The sequence below is a fragment of the Sapajus apella genome, unplaced genomic scaffold, assembly GCF_009761245.1.
Source record: "Sapajus apella isolate SASKATOON/1434 unplaced genomic scaffold, GSC_monkey_1.0 scaffold32, whole genome shotgun sequence".
NCBI lineage: Eukaryota > Metazoa > Chordata > Mammalia > Primates > Cebidae > Sapajus > Sapajus apella.
Genome location: NW_022436972.1, coordinates 8727055 through 8749371, shown reverse-complemented (window position 1 = coordinate 8749371; position 22317 = coordinate 8727055). Strand labels below are relative to the sequence as shown.

The following is a 22317-nucleotide window of genomic DNA, read 5'->3' as shown; positions in this document are numbered from 1 at the left end:
AGAGGATCTAAATATATACTATAGGATAAACCAAAAAGCAAGTATCTGTGTCAGCCAAAACTAATACACACAACATAGAACATTCTCTTGAAAAGTATAGCAATGCCTAGGAACAGATTTTCAGAGAAGTATTTTACTTCATAGACAAAATGTATGCTGATGATTATGTCATGACATATAATTGCTAAACTTTTCAACAGACAGTACCATAACACATGTTCTATAAGCAGCAATTCTACTTTAGGAATGGATAAGAGTTTGTAATCCTGTATCTTTTTAAGGAAAATGATGCTAATAACCTATTGTGTGTTTTTTCTTAAAAATAATTACCATCTTGTAATTCTTATCAGCTCAATTTAAGTTAGAAAATAATATTTATTTCAAGTATCAGATTTTAAAGGGCTAGACCATGGGAAAAATGAAAGAAATAGTATAATAATACCTCTGACAACTTAGCATATTTATCATTTCTCCAGAGCTTTTTGGTCTTTATTGATAAAGAACACGACAACAGTCGTGGCCCACAAATACCTGAGAATATCTATTAACTATGATTTATTATAAATCAAAATTATTTATATTCCATTAAAATTTAAATATAGATTTTGACTTATATTACTATAACTTTATCCATTTCAATTTATATTTAATTTTTTAAAATAACTAATATAGATAACTCATGCAATCTGATCCATAACGTTTTATTATCTTTGAGGTACTTTCATTATTTGAATTCAATATATCATAGATACACCTAATTCAAAACTAAAATGATTAAGAGTGAATATATAATCCTAAGTTCTGTTCAAAGGTAGCTCTCTGAAGACATAAACTGACTATTCAATTTGGCTTTTACTGAAAAAGCAAAGTACCACAGATAGATTGGCTTTTTAAATAAACATATTTTTATTAAGAAGACTGAAACTACCTTACATCAAAAGTAAAGATTCCCCTTAAAATCTAATATCTCTTCCCCGTTTAAAAGAATGTTGCAAAGTAATTCATTAAGTAGATTAAGTTCCAAACAGATTTATGGTATCAATAAAGGGAAAAAAACCTTTTAACATTTTCAAAAGGTTTCATCGCTTAAGCCTAATTTAGCACTGAAATACTTTAAAAGATGATTAAAATTATGTAAAATATTTAACATCATAGTTTCTATAGTATTTCTCTCACTATAAAACTCTTCCTAAATGAGAGTGATCATAGCAGAAATAATTGATTCCTCTGTACATTAATCAATTCAAGTCCACACCCAAGACAATTTTGCATCCAAGATAATTAAAAAAAAATTCACAATAAGTTATAAGACTTGACTTCCTTCACAGTTCAACATTAGAAAGGGCTAAACCAAACGTTTCTAACTCCAGGTACATTTAGCAGTCACTTTTAGACAATGCCCTCATGAAGATGTGATCTTAAAGAAGACCACTGCCTGCAGCGGCAGTGAATGCAGAATGAAATAAGAAAAATTGTGAAATGCAACACAGTAAAATACAAGGACAGATGGATACATAGTGTAGCACATGAAATCACTAAGTCTTCCCCTAGCCATGAAATCTCTTCTCAGTAATTGCTACCCTTTCTCATCCTGATATAAAGGCAAGGCAGCCTTATAAAGTGAATTGCTACCACTCTCATGGGTATTTAAGAGCATTCCTTAGAGGCTGTATTAAAAGTTAGGCTATTACTCATTTATATCTTCCTTTGTCTTGTTAGAGATTTTTAATTTTATCTTTTATAGCTTATTTTATTTCTGACAAATATATTTTAAAAACAAATTATAAAAAAGTGCTTGAAATGTGTTCATTTGTCTTCTGAAAGAAGCAAAATGTTAAAATTTCCATTTGTAAAGAAATTCATTCTAAAACTCTTATAGTACTATATGTTAGTATATAGTATGTAACAAAATTTATATAGTGTGAGATCAAAACAACCTCTTTATTTTAGTTCCTTTCATATATTTACTAAAAGCATTCAAAGGTAAAAAAAATAACTTTCAAAGCCTAATAGTACTGCATTTTAACCCCAACTGACATACCACCCCTTACAGCACACTAAATGTCCTAGTCCCTTTATGAAAATGTCCTGGACATTTTACAAATGGCAGCCACCAGTACAGTAAATATGGGCAGATGAGTGCTTTAGAAATTTAATAATGTAACTTCCTAATCCCTCAGGAGAACGTAAGTTCTAAATTGGTAAGAAAAATTAGAAACAGGTCATAATTACACATGGATGATCTTAACTATTTATGCATACTCTAATGCCCTTCAAGGTCAAAAGATATTTCTTTATCTATCTCTTTTTTATTTGTTGTACCATTTTGAGAATGTTAAATAGATACACAGGGTTGTATAACCACCACCACAATCAAAACATAGCCCATTTCCATCACACCAAAAAATTCCCATGTGCTATCACTTTTCAGCTTTATAGTCACACCTTCTCAATACCCATAGGCTCTAGTAATTACCTATCCCTTTTCTCTATCACTATATATTTTTATTTTTCAAGAATGTGACATAGATGGAATCATACAGTCTATAATCTTCTGAGTCTCCCTTAGTAATATCCCTTTTCAGCATATTGCCTCTGAGAGGCATCCAAATAAGAATATATATCGAGCCCATTCTTTTTAGTTGATGAGTAGTATTCCACTGTATGAATGGCTGTACCACAGTTTATATACCCATTCATCTGTGAAGGCATTTAGGTTGTAGAATAGCAATTGTGAATAAGGATACTATAAACATTCACATAAAGGTTTTTGTGTGAACATGATTTTCACTCATTTCTCATAAATAAATATCCAGGAGTAGAAAGGCTAAACTATACAATAAGTGTGTGGTTAACTTTATAATTAACTGCCAAACCATATTTCAGACTGGCTGAACCTTTTGGCAGTCTCACCAGTAATAGGTTCTAGTTGTTCTGCACATTCTTGCCCATATTTAGCACAATAGCTATTTTTTATTGTACTAGGTGTATAATGGTATCTCATAGTTTTAATTTACATTTCTCTGTTGGTTAATGATGTTGAACATCTTTTCATGAACTATTTAGACACTCATATTCTCTTTGGTGAAGTATCTATTCAATTTTTTTGTCCACTTTTAAAAACTGAATTGTAGTCTTATTGTTAAGGATTGAAAGTCCTTTATTTATTCTTGACATAAATCCTATGTCACATAAAAGCAATTTGCTGTTATCATCCACCAGTCTGTATCATGTGTTTTCATTGCATCTTTAGCATAGCAAAAGTTTTTAACTTAGACAAAGTCAAAATGAAATTTATCCTTTTTTTTAGTAAATTATGCTTTTGTTGTCAAAACTAAGAAAGCTTTGCCTACCCTAAGTCACATAAATTTCCTCCTATGTTTCCTATAGAAGTTTTATTGTTTCATGTTTTATATTTAAACTTAGTTTTTTGAGTTAAGATTCATATAAATTGTGAGGTTTAGGTCAAGGCTCATTTGTTTGGCATGTGAGTATCCTTCCTCCATTAGACTACTTATGCACCTTGCCAAAAATTAATTGTCCATATATGCGTGGGACTATTGGACTCTATTCTGTTCCACTGATTAATGCGTTTGCTAATGCTACACTGTCTTCATTATTACAGTTAAAAATCCGTCTTAAAGTCAGGTAAAAATAATTCTTCCAACTGTATTCTTTTCCAAAACTGGTTTAGCTATTCTAGTTACTTTGTCATTCAACAAATTTTAGAATCATCTTGTCTATATTAATGAACATATTCAGCTGGGATTTTAATTCTTATTGTGTTTAATGTATCTACCAATTTAATGACATCTTTATATGTTGAGTCCATGAATATGATATAGCCCTAAACTTGGTCTTTGACTACTATCATAAGAAATATGTAGTTTTCAGCACACACATCCTATACATGTTTTGTTAAATTTGTGTCTCAGTTTGTAGAATTTTTGAGGCTACAGTTTCTTAAATTTGGTTTCACATTATACTTGTTAATATAGAGAAGTATGAATCATTTTTGTCTAAGAACCTAGTATCTTGTGACACTAGTATGCCAAACATGGCTTACTAGTGGTAAAATGTATGTGTATGTTATTTCCTTGACAATTTTCACATAGCCAATCATGTCATCTGTGAAAACAGGTAATTCTTTTTTTTCCTTTATAATCTCTACGACTTTTATTTCTTTTCTTACCTTATTACAGCAGCTACAACTTCTAATTTGGATTAGTTCCATGTATGCACAGGTCAGGGCTGCATTTCATTTAAAAATTTTATAGGGTTACTTTCTCATGTTCTTCCCTTTCCATGATATCCCTGATATTTTCAGTTCTGGGGCTCTTTTCAGTTCCCCTATCAAAATACTAGGGCTTTAGTTTCTCTACTCTGCAATGTACTTCTACAAGTCTGTTCATGTCCAGGGCCACTGACAGAAAGACAGGGAGATTAAAAAGAAAATGGTGTTTGTCCCACCCTCTTAGGACTCTAGCTCCACTGATCAAAGAAAAGTCTCTCTCAGAATGTTGGCTTCTATAGGCACCCACTGGTGATAAGAATACATGAGGGCTGGGACATGACAGAACAAGGTGAAGAAAAGAAAAATTAACAAGGCACTATGTACCAGAACTAGAGGATTTCTCCCAGAGTCGTCTCTCACTGCACCCTGGTGCACAATTCCAGGTTTTCAACGCATTTAGTTCATGTTGGGGGATAATGAAGAGGCAAAAAGTATAGTGAACTCACTTCCAGTTCAAAGGCACTGTGAATTCTGCTCTTCTTCCCCACTCTATCTGCTATTATTCACTTTTCAGAGCTCTGAAATAGCAGCTGCATGAATTCTGTCCATGTAAGGTATTATTCTTGCATTGAGTAGGAGAAACAGGGTAGACTGTGCTCACTCTACCTTAACCAGAATTGGAACTAAATTTTTTGTATTCTTACTGACTTAAATGAAGCTCCAAACTAAGATGACTCAAAAAATGCTTCTGAGTCCCTACATTTTGATCTCAACATACTAATTAGATAAACTTATTCAATATGCCCAGATGTTGGCAAAGAGCATCACTTCAGTTAAAGTCAAGTTTAATACTTACTACTATGTCACCACATCCCTAGTAGTCATCACATCCTTTCACACAAAAAACCTGTAATTCTGACCAATAATCATTGCAACTCACTAATTTTACCAGCTAAGAAATCAAATATGCTGCTGACAATGTTGGTTATTAACAATTCCCATGTCATATTCCTTCTTGTGTATACAGAAGACATTTCCTAACCCCATTATAGTTAATTATGTGACTAAATCAACTAAATGGTAACAGAAATCTCTTGTGGGTTTCAACAGTGAAAAGCTTATACATAGATCTCTAGTCCCTCTTCTTGCCTCCTCCAGTGAATACTAGCTACTCTGAAATGTGATGGTGAAACCCAAAACCTTAGATTGCTGAAGAAACTATATTTGATCATATAAACACTACATAGGCCTTTACTGTATAAACCCACTAAGATTTCCTGGTGAATTTGATATCATATAACTTACACTGATTAATACAACCAGACTTATTTAAAAAAAAAAAAAAAAAAAAACTTGTATACTACTATGTATTTCAGAGTCTCTTCTAGCCTAAAATCTAATTCTTATTTATCTTTCATATCAAGTACTCCAGTAAACTTGACCCAGAATACACTGGAAAAGCCAAATTCTAAGCTCTAGTAAAAATACCACCTTGCATTTTCCTAAGTAGAAGCTCTCTGGGATGCCCTGAGACCATATAGTTTGACAAATCCACATGTCTACGGCTAACCATGGAAACTGGATTATATCACAATAGCTCAACAACCATAAAAACTGGCAAGGCTGTCATCACAGAACCAGAAAATTGAAAGGACTTATCACCTTCCTAAACAACAATTGTCCAAAGTCCCTATGTTGAGTTTTCCTAATTATATTAAACCTGTTACCTTTCTTTTAAAGTATGGAATTATTTAGGGTACATTAGGGAGAGTCACAAGAACAAACAATATCCAGTTGCTTACTACAGTTTTCTCTTTAACCACATAGAAGCTTACTTGACTCTTAGATTGCATTTGGTAGCTATGGCTGCAATAATAATGGAGGCTTTTTCAACCTCCATATTAGATTCCTGTCTGACGCTAACTATGATAGGTGATACCTCAGTACCTATCCCAAATACCAAAATATTGTACCTTTCTAATGCCTAGAAAATACAAAGTCTTCTTCCTCTCTGTGTTACATTACCATTGGTGACCCATACCAACCCCTTTACTCCAATCTCCAGCTATACAGAACTTGACCACTTGATGAAAACCAACATTGTTTAACAAACCTCCTACTTCAAAATCTTCACCTCATCTCTAATGTAAATAAGTTACAGTACACAATATTCTCTGGTTATACCATTTCATCCTACATCAGGAAACAAAAAGTTTTATTTTGCCTTCTGAATACTCTGTCCAGGTATCTGAAATTGTATAAAAGTTGATGTTCTCTCTAAAGCATATATACATGCTTTTCACAAATGTCTAATTTTGGGCTGTAATGCTGATAGACGCTATGACTCCTTTTAAGGTTCTGAAGCTGTTCAAGATTTTACACAATCATATAATAAGAATTCCTTACCTACTATTGAAAAAAACCTCCCTAGCACATTATTTTGATGCTATTTTATGACATATCATTTACAACTTCCTTCTGCTGTAACTATTATAAAATTTATTGCTGACCAAAAGCAGTATGATGATGTTAATAGTGGCTCATGCTTCAGCCAAAGCTGCAGTCCCTTCCACCTCCAAATTCATACTTTTAATTTTGTACTGACTGGACTTCTCCAGAAGTTTACTCTAAAATTTCCTTACATAAGATTAGGTACCAACTTTGGAGGAAATACTTTTAAAATAAATAAGTTAATTTTTAAATATAGACATACACATGAAATCTTTTCCTAGATCAGTATCTTGAACTGTTTTCCCTACATTTTTTCTCTAGTAGTTTTACTGTTTCAGTACAAATATTTCATGATTAAGACCTCAAAAGTAAGACAATTATAACAAAAATAGACAAATGAGACTATACAAAACTAAAAAGCTTCTACATAGCAAAATAAACAACCAAAAGAGCGAAGAGACAATTTGTTGAGCTGGAGAAAATATCTACTAACTATTCATCCTACAAGGGACTAATATCCAGAATATACAGGGAACTCAAACAACTCAACACTTAAAAAAAATTTTTAAAGTGGGTTAAGGACATGAATATAAATCTCTCAAAAGAAGATACAGAAATTGTCAACAGGTATAAGAAAAAATATTCAACATGACTGAGCCTAAGAGGAATGGAAATCCACACTACAATGAACCATCAATTTACCCCAGTTAGAATGGCTATTATAAATAGAACAAAAAATATCAGATGCTGGTGAGGATCTGAAGAAAAGGGAACTTTTACACACTGCTGGGGGGAATGCAAATTAATACATCCACTAAGGAAAAGAGTTTGGAGATGCTTCAAAGAGTTAAAATAGAACTACCATTCAACCCAGCAATCCTGCTACAGTACTGGGTATTTATCCAAAGGAAAGGAAATCTGTATATCAAAGTGATACACATACTCACATTTTTATCACAGCACTATTCACAAAAGCAAAGCTATGAAATAAACCTAGGTATCAATCAACAGGCAAATGGCTAAGGAAAATTTGGCATATATGCACAATAGAGTACTTATTCAGCCATGAAAAGGAACGAAACCATGTCATCTTCATAAATGTAGATGGAGGTGGAGGTCAGGATGCTAAGTGAAATAAGCCAGGAACAGAAAGTGCCACACGTTCTCACTCTTATGTGGGAGCTAAAAAAATTGATCACATGGAGGTAGAGAGTAGAAAGATAGATACAGAGTCTGGGAAGGGTAAGTGGGTGGGAGGAGGAATAAACACAGGTTGGTTAGTGGGTACAAACTGATAGTTGGTGTAAGTTCTCATGTTTAATAGCAGTGTAGAGTGACTATAGCTAGCAACAGTGTAGAGTATACTTCAAAGTAGCTGGAAGAGAGGACTTAAAATGTTACCAAAATGGAAATGATAAATAATCAAGGTGATGGTGATGACCAAATACCCTCAGTTGGTTACTACACATTCTATGAATGTAACAAATATTCACATATACCTATAAATTTGGTAAAGTATTTTTATCAACAAAATAATTTTTCAAGAAAAGGAAAAAAATACTCTTAAAAACAAGTATCGCTTTACTCCACAAATTGCTGTTAGATATAAAAAATCTCCTGTTCTTTGTATATGAGTTGGCATAAAAAGCAAAAAAAAAAAAAAAAGAGAGAGAAGAAAAAAGTTATGGAAACAAAATTGTTAATATCCTCCAAATTGTTTTCTCAAATCACTCACGCATATTGTCATTCCTGCCATACTTGCCAAATGCAAAATGGAGATAAGCATGTTTAAAAAAAAAAAAAAACACTTGCCCATCTTGAAAGCCATTAATAAATATTTAGATTGAATTTGAAAGCCATTAATAAATATTTAGATTGAATTTGTTTCTATGAAAATAAGTTCAAAAAATAATATATGTATTTTATCAGGATGGTTATGTCAATTCATTCACAAAAGCTGTCATATCATATTTAACACCTAGATTCAGAATACCCCTGCTCATTAATAAAGACATTGCAAAGGAAGTGTCTAAAAGAGATCAACAACATTTTCACCATAAATACCACAGAAAATGCCAAGATAGAATTCAAAAATAATAAATAGCTAGGATTTGTACAAAAATTAGGCTCTAATAGGCAGATGCTCATAATCCTGATGAGATATACAACCAGTAAAAAAACAGGACTCCTGCTATTCCCCCGTGAATTACTGAGGGCAAGGCACACAAAACTTCCTTCTAGGCCTTCCAGCAGCAATTCACACTACAAAACATTTATGTATACATATTTCATTCGATGTTTTCAATCATAAAGTAATTCTGTGAAGGCAAACCTTTTAAGAGGTATAAAAAGCCCTACTGATGAACTTGGATGATCAATGCCAGCATCTTTGGTCTGACATTGGATCTTCATTAAAGTTCCATCAAGACTTGCTGGAAGGGGTCACACGTGGTCCTATTTACTACTGCAAAAGATACCAAAGGTACCAAGTCCTGTATCCCATTTCCAACTATAAAAATATTTGGCAGCAAATAAATTTATGTGCCTAATACCTGACTTCCACATTGATTTCACAGGAACCAATCAGTGCTAAACTTTTTACCCTTTGCTTCCTATTAGTACTCATCTACTAGAACTCCTTATGTTTCTAAACCTATTTAAGTCCAGTCTTCAACTATATTAATGATGTGCTAACTAGTGTACTTGGCTGAGTTACAAGTGGTACATACTAAACACCCAAGCTGCCGTGAGGCGGCTTTACTCCCAAAAGGACAATATATGCCCTCCTCTCCCTGGCAAAAATATTTTCTTCTTCCAACTGAGCCTTATTGTGACATGCCCTCCAATTTCAGCTTGGACTTTCTCATAAACAATATCTGGAAATAACGTAATTAAAGGTAGAGTTTTTGCTCATACTTCTTTGTCAGAGAAGATATCAATCTCCTTTTTCCATTAGATAAGACCCCATTCAAGTACCTGACAACTATCCTCAATAAAGTCATGTCAAAATGATCCTGCAAAAGGCTTCCATGTTTCTAAATATTGGATCTATTAATAGGCACCCATAGGCCACCAAGGGAGAGATCCTCAATGATATCACCTGAATTAATATGTACGACAGTTGTACTAGGAGAAACAAAAGTTACCTGTATGTTCTAGATATGGAACTAAACACTTTTTTTAACTTTATATATTACATGACCCCTACACTCTCTTGAGAAATTAAGTTGAAGGTACCACCTCAGAATCAGGCAACTATTGAAAAGGGAGGATTGTGTTGTTCTAAAAAGTGCACAGTGCAGAAAGAAATAAGCATCTGTACCCATACTTTAGAAATGGGTACTATTGCTATTATAATAATATACTACTACTACTACTTCTATAGTGTGGATATCCACAGTACAGGAAATGTATCATTCAAGCCATGCTGTATGTCTTGACTCTTCCTGTAGAGAAAGTATAAAACCACGACGAATTAAGCGAAAATAAATAGTTGTAAAAGGTCCCTATCCCATGAAAGACATAAAATTGTAAGGATCATTTTGGAATAGGTTAATAGTGAGTGACCTAACCTACTTTCTAGAGTAAATACAACAAACATGGCAGACTATTTTCTATGTAGCTTAACAAATAAATTTATTCTAACCATCAAATGAGGAATATGTGCTTTCTTAGGTAAAAATATACCATCTATGGATTCTACATGAGACAAAATATCCACACTTTTATTAGTATACTATACACATTTTTATTTAATATACTAAGAAAAAAACTGCCAAACTACAGTAGACCAAAAACTGAGATTTATATTCTTTACCATTTAGTTTTAAATAAAACACTTTCTCTTTAAAGCTTACATATTGGGATTTTGGTTTATTGAATGAATATTCAGGTTTCTGGCTTTTAACAGTGAATGATAACTCTACGTTGTATAATCTGCTACTTTATACTAACTGTTGTTTTATGGTTCTCTTCCCATCCCCTATTGTATTATATTTTTAATTTTTACTTTCTTCAGTAAATCCAAAAGAAGGCACATACACTGTTTTTAATTCAACAAGAGGAATTTTCTAAAGGAATTAGAAAAACATTCCTTGTTGTTTCCCACGCCTGATTTTATATCAGAACCTTCAACAATGTCTGGCAAAAATAAAAAACTTGGCCATCATCTCTAAATTCTAATACTATTGTCTCAATGTCACCCTTACGGTATTCTGCTGTTTCATAAAGGATAATTTTTTACCTACATTTTTACCAAAATTTTCTTCTGAGTTCCTCCTAGTAGGTAATTATTATAAGTCTGCTTGCCTCAAGTCTTCAGGATATGGGTTTCCTTCCTGTGCACTGTAATACTTTTTCATAAGTCCCACGGGAGATTGCATTATTATACCCAATTATTGACTTTCATCTCAATAAGAAGGTTGTAAATCCTTGCCCACGGCCAAAAGATTTGCATTCCATCCCACTTCCAGGATACATATTTTACAATCCATTCCCCTCACTGGAGTTGGGCTTGGATGGTGATTCTTTGGCTAGCAGATTGATTATGACATTCATCTTATTTGACCAGAAGGTACAAGAGCAATTGCATTGTTTAACTTAGACTCTTGCTCTTCTTTGTCACAAGAAAAACATATGCCATCTTACAGCTGATCTTTCGATCTAGGAGCCAGAATGAGAAGACACAGGGAACAGAGCACAACTAGTCATGAGCAAAAAATTAACTTTTGTTGTTTTATGAGCTACCAGATTTTGAGGTTATTATTTACTATAGCTATAACTAGCAAACGCTGGATAATATAAGTTCTATGCTGGTAGGTTTCCTGTGCTGATTATTAAACAAGATCTGTACAAACAGGGTACTGGCCGACAAATAATTGGGTCATTTGGTATACAGATTGCTATGGCTCTGCTTATTGCCCACTTGCATGACGGCAGACACTCCATATCTATTCTGAAGCCAAAATCCAGATGTAAGTGCACAGAAAACTTCTTTATTCAGCAGGCAGCGAGACTCCAAGATACCTTAAATATTCTGTTAAATCCTCTCCCTAATTTACTGACATTATAAATCCAAGGCCTACAGAAAAATTCACAACCATACACACTGTTGCTGAGGCTGTCCCTATTTGTAGTACCTTGTATTCATCAATACATGTTCCAGAATGTCCCTGCTAGCATTTTCCATTCTTTGTCCTTATTGCTATATAAACGAATTTGGGTTTAGAAAGCCTATCAAGAAATGTGACTACAGAAAAGAAGCATGACCAAATCAGATGCTGACTTTGTTCTGAGGCAACAGGAAACCAACGAATGACCACAGGTGTGAAATAATTAGATTTGTATTTTAGAAAGATAACTCTTCCAGCCACTGAAAATTACTGGAAAGGGGCAACAACAATTACTGGATATATACTAGCTGAAGTAATTAATTAATAATTAATAATTAAACTAAGGCAGTAGCAATATGGACGGAGGGGAAAGGGTAGTTTTGTGAGGTATTTAAGAAGTTATATCAATAGTTTATCATGATGGATTGTATATGGAAAATATAGGAACAGCTAATATTTTAACTATTCAAAGGGAGGAAAGTGATGAGTTCTCTTGGGGTTCTAATTTAAGAGACTTCCTGGAGACAATGTTCCTCAGTAACATTAGAAAGCCAAAGCAATAGAAATTGGGTGGAGAAGTTTATGAATTTTTATTTGAGTCATGTTAAGTTTGAGATATTTTCCACATGGAAATATTCCATTAATGGTTTGGCTGTATGAGCCTAAATTGAAAGCAAGCTAGAGAAAAAGCACTGGAAGTTGCCAGCCTAGGTAGTGAGACAGTGGACCTAAAAATTTGAGTATCACTAGAAATAAAAGTCAGTAAAATTACAATACTAAATTACCTAGAATCTCCTTAGTATGATTTATTAAATCTTAAAAATTTCCTTCATTACATGTTATGGTCATCAATCTCACCCCTGAGAGTAAAAGGGATTAAACACTTGTGACAATCAGTATCACAGCTACCTTCTGTTAAAAGTATTCTGGGTTTCTGAGGATAAATTATGAATGTTCAGGCATGTGGCAATATGCTTTGTAAAGGAAAATAATATTTATTTCAGTTTCGGAGTGATATCATCATACCTTTACGACTGTCATAAAATCAAAATAAGTGAAGTAAGGTAACATAAGGCAGTTAAAAGAAATAAAATTTATGGCATGAGTAAAATAACAATACTCCTGTCAAACGTTAAGATTGCAAAAGTAAAGAGAACAGAATGTGGACATGAAAACTAGAACAAAATTAAGGCAACAAATTTAGCGAAGCTGTGTTCATGATTGCCAGAATTTCTGCAAGAAACAATTTGTAGTTAACCTTATTGCCAAAAAGATGCCTTTTTTCCACAGTGGGAAAGAGGAAGTGAAGGGTCAGATAAAGCAGAAACGTTGTATAAAACAAAGGAAATTTTACAGAGAAATATTAAATGTTGAAAACTGAACAACACAAAGTATTATAGCATCAAAAAGTGGCAGTCGCTAAGTTTAAAAAGAGGAAAAAGCTATATGAAAATTAAATGTAATATTTCCCAGTGTTTCAGACAGAATAATGTATTTTACTTTTTAGTACCTACAAATTAATTTGCATTTACTTTACTTAAATCTCACTTATCAAATTATTTCATTTTTCTCCTCTAATAGTATTAGTATAAGTACATCAAATATATTTTTTATGTCTATATTTTACTGCAAAATGTTTTCAGTACCAATTTCATAATTTTTTTTTTTTTTTTGAGATGGAGTCTTGCTCTGTTGCCAGGCTGGAGTGCAGTGGTATAATCTCGGCTCACTGCAACCTCCGTCTCCCAGGTTCAAGTGATTCTCCTGCCTCAGCCTTCCAAGCAGCTGGGACTACGAGGTGTGTGCCACCATGCCCAGCTAATTTTTGTTTTTAGTAGAGACACGGTTTCACCATGTTGGCCAGGATGGTCTTGATCTCTTGACCTCATGATCCTCTGTCTCAGCCTCCCAAAGTGCTGGGATTATAGGCAGGAGACACTGTGCCAGCCCAATTTATTAATTTTTTTAACGGCAAACAAAGAAATATGAATCTTAAGACATGTTAGTGGTATATTCTTTCTGAAAAGTCTGAAGTAAATATAACTATGTAAACTATAGCCTGATACAAATATTTGAAATGTTTTTAGCAACTAAATTAATAATTATATTCTATATATAAGAACCACCACCTCCGTAAGAGAAACAATATTATAAACAGGTACTAATTTTAATTATTTTGCCTATTAAAAGAATCAAATATTATTTTTTAAGTCAGATTAAGTTGGATTGAGTATGTAATAAAATTTTAACACTGTATATATATATATATATATATATATATATATATATATATATATAATAGACATTTTTCTGAACTAAAAATCAGGAAATATGGTCAGATAAAGGATTTTCGTGTCACTTCTAAGTATATAAGGAAATCTGGTTAAGGCAGGTAGACACTGAAATATTTAAATTTTCCAGGTAATTCTGTTGCTTTACATATTACAATAGTACTAATAAGAACATTAGGATGACATATTTAATTATTAAGGGGTTGCTTAATTATTAAAGTGGCTGTAAAATTCACATTAATTACTAGAATAACTGATTAATTAGCAAGATAATATTGAGAAAAAAAATTGTGATTTAAGTTCACTAAACAAACTGAGTCATAAATATTCACACTACAAGAGGACTGTTAATATAAGATTGTTGACATAAATGCTTTATGGGATTCTCTAAACATTTTCATATCTTACATGTAAGATATGAAATTCTAGCAAACAAACTGTATTTATTGTAATTTTTTTTTTTTTTTTTTTTTTTTTGAGACGGAGTTTCGCTCTTGTTACCCAGGCTGGAGTGCAATGGCGCGATCTCGGCTCACCGCAACCTCCGCCTCCTGGGTTCAGGCAATTCTCCTGCCTCAGCCTCCTGAGTAGCTGGGATTACAGGCACACGCCACCATGCCCAGCTAATTTTTTGTATTTTTAGTAGAGACGGGGTTTCACCATGTTGACCAGGATGGTCTCGATCTCTTGACCTCGTGATCCACCCGCCTCTGCCTCCCAAAGTGCTGGGATTACAGGCTTGAGCCACCGCGCCCGGCCTATTGTAATTTAAAGAAACACTTTTCCTAGAAAAATATTCATATACTTAAGAGAATTTATTTAAATTATTACTTGAGATTTTTACATTATAAAAATTATCATAGTTTATAATAACATTAAAAATAAGTTTTAATTTAAAAATTGCATCTAACTAATACACTACTACTCATGGAAGAAATTAAAAAGAAAACTCAATAAATGTCAACTATGTACCAGGCACTATGATAGATAGTTTACATGTCTTATTTTAATTCATATTACAATCAGATAAAGTTGGCACTTATTAAAATCACTACACAGCATGCAAAAGTGATTCTCAGAGTGGTCCACAGCGGATAAGGGCTCTAGAGTCAGGCTTTCAGGATTAGGGCCCTGGTTCTGCCACTTATGTCTCTGTGATCTTGAACAAGTTATTCAATTTTTCTCTTCTTCATCAGCAGATAATTAGATGAGAAAACATGACTGACAAAATTCAAGTACACAGAGATTAAAAAAACAAAACAGTGGCTATCAGGGAAAAGGGCAGCAGGACTTGGAAGTGGGGAGATGTAGGTCAGAGGAAATAAAGTACCAGGGAACCTACTACATATAATGTACAACATGAGGACTATAGGTCACAAAATTATATTTTATGTGATTTATAATAAGTACATTATAGCTGCTTCCCTCCCCCCAAACATAGATAAATATGTGAGATGACAGACATGTTAATTTGTTTCACTATAGTAACCTTTTTACTATCTGTATGTATCCCATAACATCACGTTGTATTCCTTAAACATACAGAGTAAACCTTATTTTTCAAAAATAAGTGACTAGCACATAGTAAATATTCAATAAATGTCATATACCACTAGTACACACCCATGAACATCCCATCACCTAACATCAGATAGTGTAAAACAGGACAGGGATTTGAGCCCAAATTTGTCTTCCACCAAAAGAACACTTATGCAGTGTATCACATTGGTCTCTAATCAAACTATTCTCTTTGTGTATTTTTAATTGTTTAATATACACAACTCAATTTATACCTTGTTCCAGAAGACATAAATTTTTTGCAAAGCAAAGTTGTCTTAGGTCACACAATGAGGAAGGTTTTATTTTGTACCGCCTATATAATTACCCATGTTCTTAAAAAACTAACAATGTAAGAATAGTATGTACTCAATACAAAGATGTATGTACTCACTAATATGTACTCAATAAGAATGATATGTACTCAATGTATATAATCATCCAATTCAAAGGAAAATAAATTTCTATTTAATTTCTTGAGTCAATTCAGACACAAAATTCAAAAGCTATGATACTTCAGGGATTGAGTTATGCTCAAAAAATTAATCACACACACAAAGTCGAACTAGTAATAAATACTAAATTCAAGATTTGAACCCAAGTTTGTCTGACTTGAAAGTCCACATAAATAATAACTATAATAAGTGGCCTTCATAATTTAAAAAGCCACAAAAGTTATCCAGCAAAAAGTAAAGCCATCCTTGAAAACTCCAGAAAATAAGGTTATTCCTTCAATAATTCTGGGGGTTTTTGTGATTCAGTGTCTCACTCTGTTACCCAGGCTGGAGAGCAACAGTATGATCACAGCTGACGGCAAACTCTGCCTCTTGGGTTCAAGTGAACCTCCCACTTCAGCCTCCCCAGTAGGTAGGGCTACAGGCACATGCCAGCATGCCTGGCTAATTTTTTCTATATTTTTTTTGTAGCAATGGGGTTTTGTCATGTTGTCCAGGCTGGTCTTGAAATTCTAAACTCTAGCAATTAACTGGTTTCAGCCTCCCAAAGTGCTGGGATTACAGGCATGAGCCACCATCCCTAGCCAGTAATTTTTTTTTTAATTCTAAATCCCCGATATAAAGTAAAAACTCATCAAAGTTAATAAAAACAGTGTAGTAGTGCCAACAGAGGTAAGGCTTACAGAAACACTGAAAAGTTTCATTAAAAGGTACTACTTAGTAGAGAAAAGTATGTGGAAGATAAAATGCTTCAGCTTGAAACACAGAGGCCAGAGAAGTACCTTATATTGAGCTTAGCTCCATTTCTCAAAAATGTAATTAAAAATTAGACAGTACTGCAACTTTCAATCATCTATTTATTATGCAAACAGGTTTCCAAAAAAAAGAGTACATTAAATTTTCTTTGGAAGATTTAAATACTTCAAATTGATTATCCTTCATCTAGAACGATTTATTATTGACTAACAAAAAGATAATAAATCCTATTTCAAGGTCCTATTCATCTATATGAACTGATGATATAGCCATAAAACATAAAATTCTACAACCCCTGAATAGCCATGAATCTGTATTTTTCAAACAGAGGGAGAAATCTCACTTAACAGCTTGCAAAATGAAAGAGTATTTCACTGATGCACATACTTTTCTATGACGGTCCCCTATAAAACATTAAATAACAAAAGGCTGTATCACGAATTCACACAATTTTCTGTACCAAAGAGCTATCTCAGATATTAAGGATACTGAAATTATGAAAAAGTAATAGATAAGAATTCAAAATAGCACATATCTAAATCACAGGGTAGACTGGGATTAAGTATGTGTTACATTTAAAGAGAAGAGTAGCATTTTTCCTATTGTACATTTTCTATTTATTGGCTCAACTATAAACAGGATCAGACATAGTGGCTCATGCCTGTAATCTCAGCAATTTGGGAGGCCGAGGCAGGTGAATTATTTGAGGTCAGGAGTTTGAGACCAACCTGGCCAACGTGGTGAAACCCTGTCTCTACTAAAAATACAAAAATTAGCTGAGCGTGGTGGCGGATGTCTGAAATCCCAGCTACTTGGGAGACTAACGAAGGAGAATCCAGGAAGCAGAGGTTGCAGTGAGCCAAGAGATCACATCACTGCACTCCAGCCTGGGCAACAGAGTAAGACTCCAACTCAAATACAAAGTAAATAAATAAACTAAAGACATCATACACATCACTGAAAAGGTTAGAATTAGTTAACACAGGGAAAAGGTAGAATGAATGATATAAAAGAACTAAAATCAAAATGAAAATAGGTATGCTTACTCCTCGCACTATCTTTTATCTCCATGATGAACTAAATACAATTTATATACCAAAATGTAATATATATATTAAATGAGCTTTGAAGAAAGACAGTAAAAAGTAACCATGTGTCTTGAATGAATAAACAAGATAACCTGTTACATATGGTTCTAGCAATAACATTTGATAATATATGTATTTTATATTATTTCATAAGAAATATTAAAATTATACATGAATTTTTCTACTGGCTACTTCATCTACAACTTCTTTTCATAGTACTGACTAGATTTTAAATTACTGATCATAATGTGTCCTAGTTCACTGAGTTGATAAATAGCAAAACATTTTGAATTGAAATACAGGACTGAAATTTAAAGTTCAATTTTTCCACTAAGCTGATTTGCCTTCCATTTAGATTATTTAAGATCTCACAAGCGAAACAGTATCACGGCAGGACATAACCTCAGGATTCCTTTTCACTTCAAAGCTTTTTACTTTCAAAACTCCAATCTTTACACTACATTGATATAAAAGAAAGCAAGACCCATAAATGGGAGGTGAATGTTATAAATGTACAAATCTCAAATCTATATTTAGATTTACACTTTATAAAAAGATGTTCCAAAAACAGAATACTATTAGAAACATTAAATGGAATTTTATTAATAGCTAATTTAGATAATAATTATGAGAAAAATCATGTATTACATTTCATTATACCTTAAATTTTTCCCATACTTTCATTCACTAGATTTGTCATCAATTCAAAATTGAATAACCCATGAAAGAGCTCATGTATATGTATATATACTAACAAAGCACTACTATTACTTTTGTAATAAAAATTAATGCTTATCTATATAACTTGTCCATTAAAATCCCCAAGCATGGCAGTGTATGTAGTCAAAATAGTTACTACAATTCATTTTCAAATTCTTATATACATAACTCTAAGATATAACATTAAATTAGAGTCTGGCATGTAACTTTTTTTTTTAATGAAAGAGAAACTATAAAAAATGCACATGACATCACACTCATTAGAAGAGATTTACTATTTACATAAACATGGATTTGCCAATGGTTAGATTTGGGTCCTCAGACATAAACTATATATAAGTAAGGGCTGATGTAAGTTAATATTATGCTAGCCTTATGCCATGACAAAAACACTATAAAATAATGCCACTTTAAGATATAAATTATGTAGTTGCTAATAAATATTATTCTTGTGAATAATTTTACCCTAGTAATTTTCTTCAACCTGACAGGGTTTTATGGCCAATCCAAACCATGAATATTTGCAAAGGATAAGGTCAGGATTAATATTTTCCCCTCAACTACATGTTATACTCACTATGCTATATTTGGTAATAATTTTCTATTTATTATTAAGAAAGGTATTTCTTTATGATCTAACAACCTAGATGTCAAGGGTTGCTTCATTTACTATGTTAATATCTATCTGTATTAGTTCTAAAAACCTTTTACTAGCACTCTAAAGACAGAACCCAAATAATGTAATACATTTACACAGCATTGAGTACATCAAACATAATCTAAGTGTATAGAAAATATCAGCAATTGTACATGCAAAGAAAACTTACCAGACAGTTGTTTCCACCTGACTGTCATTGAGTTGCCGATTATCCAATTGGGCAAAAAGTGGAAAAAGCACTTGAATCCCTCCAATTGAATGAATTGCACTATGAATTGAATGTGTTACTATAGCTTTCACATCCTACGTTCAAAAACAAAAATGTTTAATTAAACTTCTATAGAATATTTTCATCACTATTTCCTTGTTCCAAATACCTTTATAAGAGAATTAAATAATATAGTTGGACATTTTTAAGCCTTCAATTATAATTTTTATACACACATAAGACAAAAATGAATATCTTTGCTAATCACTTTTAAATTTCAAAACTTAGGCTGAAATATTTTTACACTGAAAATATAAAGTTAAAAGCACACATTATTTTAAAATCAGAAATACCATTGATGAATTTACAGACAAGTAATTTTAATGTTGGAGAATATCAGTAATACATTCTTAAAGCAAAGTATGTTTTTTATCTAACAACTAACTTAGTTAATTGATTTTATTTCAAAGAACATATAAGATAATAGACATGATTGATTTCCTACTAAGGAGACAAGGCCAGCGTAAGTATATTGCTACAGAAAAGACAGATGTTTAAAGTTTCACTTAAACTGCAAAAGCGAAATAAGAAAAAAAAAATCACAGATTTATAGATGAGCAATATTTGATAAATAAAGATACTGTCAAATGCTGAAAAGAACATGAAAACAAAGCCACAATTCACTCACCTGGAGCATTAGAGCATGTGGAGAATGAACAAAAATTGATGCATTTTCTTTTGGTGATGATTCCAGGCAGAGCTGAGCATCAGTGGCCTTAGCATTATATGTAAAGGCAATGCTACTTGCAAGTTTCCCATCATACAAAACCTGTTTATGATGTTCTGCCAAATGAATATCACTCTCAGATTTAAACTTGAAGGTACTCTGAAAAAATAAAACTAAGGTAAACACTCTTTGTAAAAGCAACAATTAATACTCAAAAGTTTTAAAGCAGAGAAACATTTACAAACTACTTCTGTACCTTTCATGTGTCAGGGACTATTCAGTGGTATTACTCAGTTATTCTCACTTCAATTCAATGAGAGTTAAGTTTTATTATGCTAATACAGATACTCAGGTTATTCACTTTCTAATGTTAAGTTTTTTATTACTGGCAAAATAATTTCATTAGAAAAAAAAATCAAACCTGATATTATATATAAATAGGATTTTACCTGCATATATCATAGCATAAGTTTAATTTTTCTTGTTAACACTTTAAAAAGTATTTATGTAAATAAACAGTGCCGGGCACATGAATTACTTATAGAGAAAAATGAATATCATCTGAGGTTGTAAAAAAATTAACATGCAAATATATTCATATCTTTACTAAAAAGTCAATCAACCTATAAAATACCAATGCTACTCAACAATAATATCACAATATATGTACTAAACTCAGAAGTTTGTTAATACATGTTGTTACTTTTTATGAAAGACAGTATCTAAACATAAGCCAGCTGCAACAAGAAAAGTATTGTTAGACTTGGCTAAAACTGCTTTGCAGGTATGAATCTAATAATGATAAATAATATTTAGCCTTTGCAATAATCACAATATCAGGATTTTTATTACTTTACTTTATAACTCTAAAAACTGAATGTTATAGAAATTAAGATGTAGAAAGGAAAGGGCCAGCATGTAATTCTAAGTCTTCTGATTTGTAGTCCATATTCAATGTATCGACAGTGAAATCATCTTATAATCTGACCCTGTCACTATCTTTTTGATGCTTAGGAAATCATTTAGCTGATGTGTCTCCAATTTTCTTACTCTAATGTTATAATGAGGTCAAATCAAATGCCCCAAACTCAAGTTCTTACGAGAAGCACACAGATACATATACAAGATATGCATATAAGTGAACTGGGCCAGATGAGGACTTCCTCAAACTAGAGAATGTATGTCCTTTCTAAAAGTGGCCCCTACTCCTCAACTCAAATGAACTGTTCAGTGTTGCTAGTTCTTCCATATTTTTCAAGAGAAACATAAAATCTGAATTTTTATCGAAAATCACTATATTTTAAAATTTAATTCAAACATTTTAACACTGTGCAGGGAAACATGTCAGATATTCCTTCTGGACTAGTGTGTATTGTATTGTATACACACTATGTGTATTGTATAGTGTGTGTGTGTATCTGGACTAATGTGTATTAGATACTGTAGACACTATCTAATACAAAATGAGGCAAACCATTATTATAAGGCATGTACAAGAGCAGTATGCATAATTAAAAATTTGTGTATGCTGTATCTGAAGTATTTCATTGATTATTCTTTGTTTGAATGAGGAGGGTGGTGTTATCACTATAATGCTTAAGAACTCAGCATACCTGCATTTAAAAAAACAGTGACTGAATTAAATTACTGCAAGGTATGTTGTTAAACACTGAAATCAGCTTTCTGCGTCTACATTTTACCACTGCTGAAACATTTGTACATCCCCTTGTCTAGAACAAAACTCTTGCTTTCATTTTCTTCATACTGCTTACACTGGAATTAACAAGTTTTAATATATTCTCCTAAAAGGTTTAAAATCATGTTGTGGAAATGTAAGACGTTTAATAAAACCTATTCTTATTTGGAAAAACATTGGTCTTAGTTTATCTGAGTCCATGATAAAAAGACCACACTCTATTCTGTCTTGCAGGAGGAAAATAAGTTCATATAATAATTAATTGAATCTAACACCTTCAGGTTTAAAAACTGTGTAATGTAATTAAAATAACTATAAACATAGAATCCACTAAATAAAGATAATTTTCTTATCTTCCCTCATTT

At 32.5% G+C, this 22317-nt stretch overlaps 1 protein-coding gene across 15 annotated transcripts in view; it reads right to left on the bottom strand.

The window, feature by feature from the left end:
• Window positions 1-22317, bottom strand: part of NBEA (neurobeachin) — a 713110-nt gene that overhangs the window by 562741 nt on the left and 128052 nt on the right. For 14 of the 15 annotated variants that reach the window (XM_032294855.1, XM_032294857.1, XM_032294861.1 and 11 more), the window contains exons 9-10: window positions 20218-20415; window positions 19491-19624 (exon numbers count right to left, since the gene is read on the bottom strand). In XM_032294855.1, coding sequence (XP_032150746.1) covers window positions 19491-19624; window positions 20218-20415 — 332 coding nt within the window. Of the gene's footprint in view, window positions 1-19490; window positions 19625-20217; window positions 20416-22317 lie in introns of those variants that run through there. The other variant, XM_032294869.1, reaches the window with a different exon arrangement.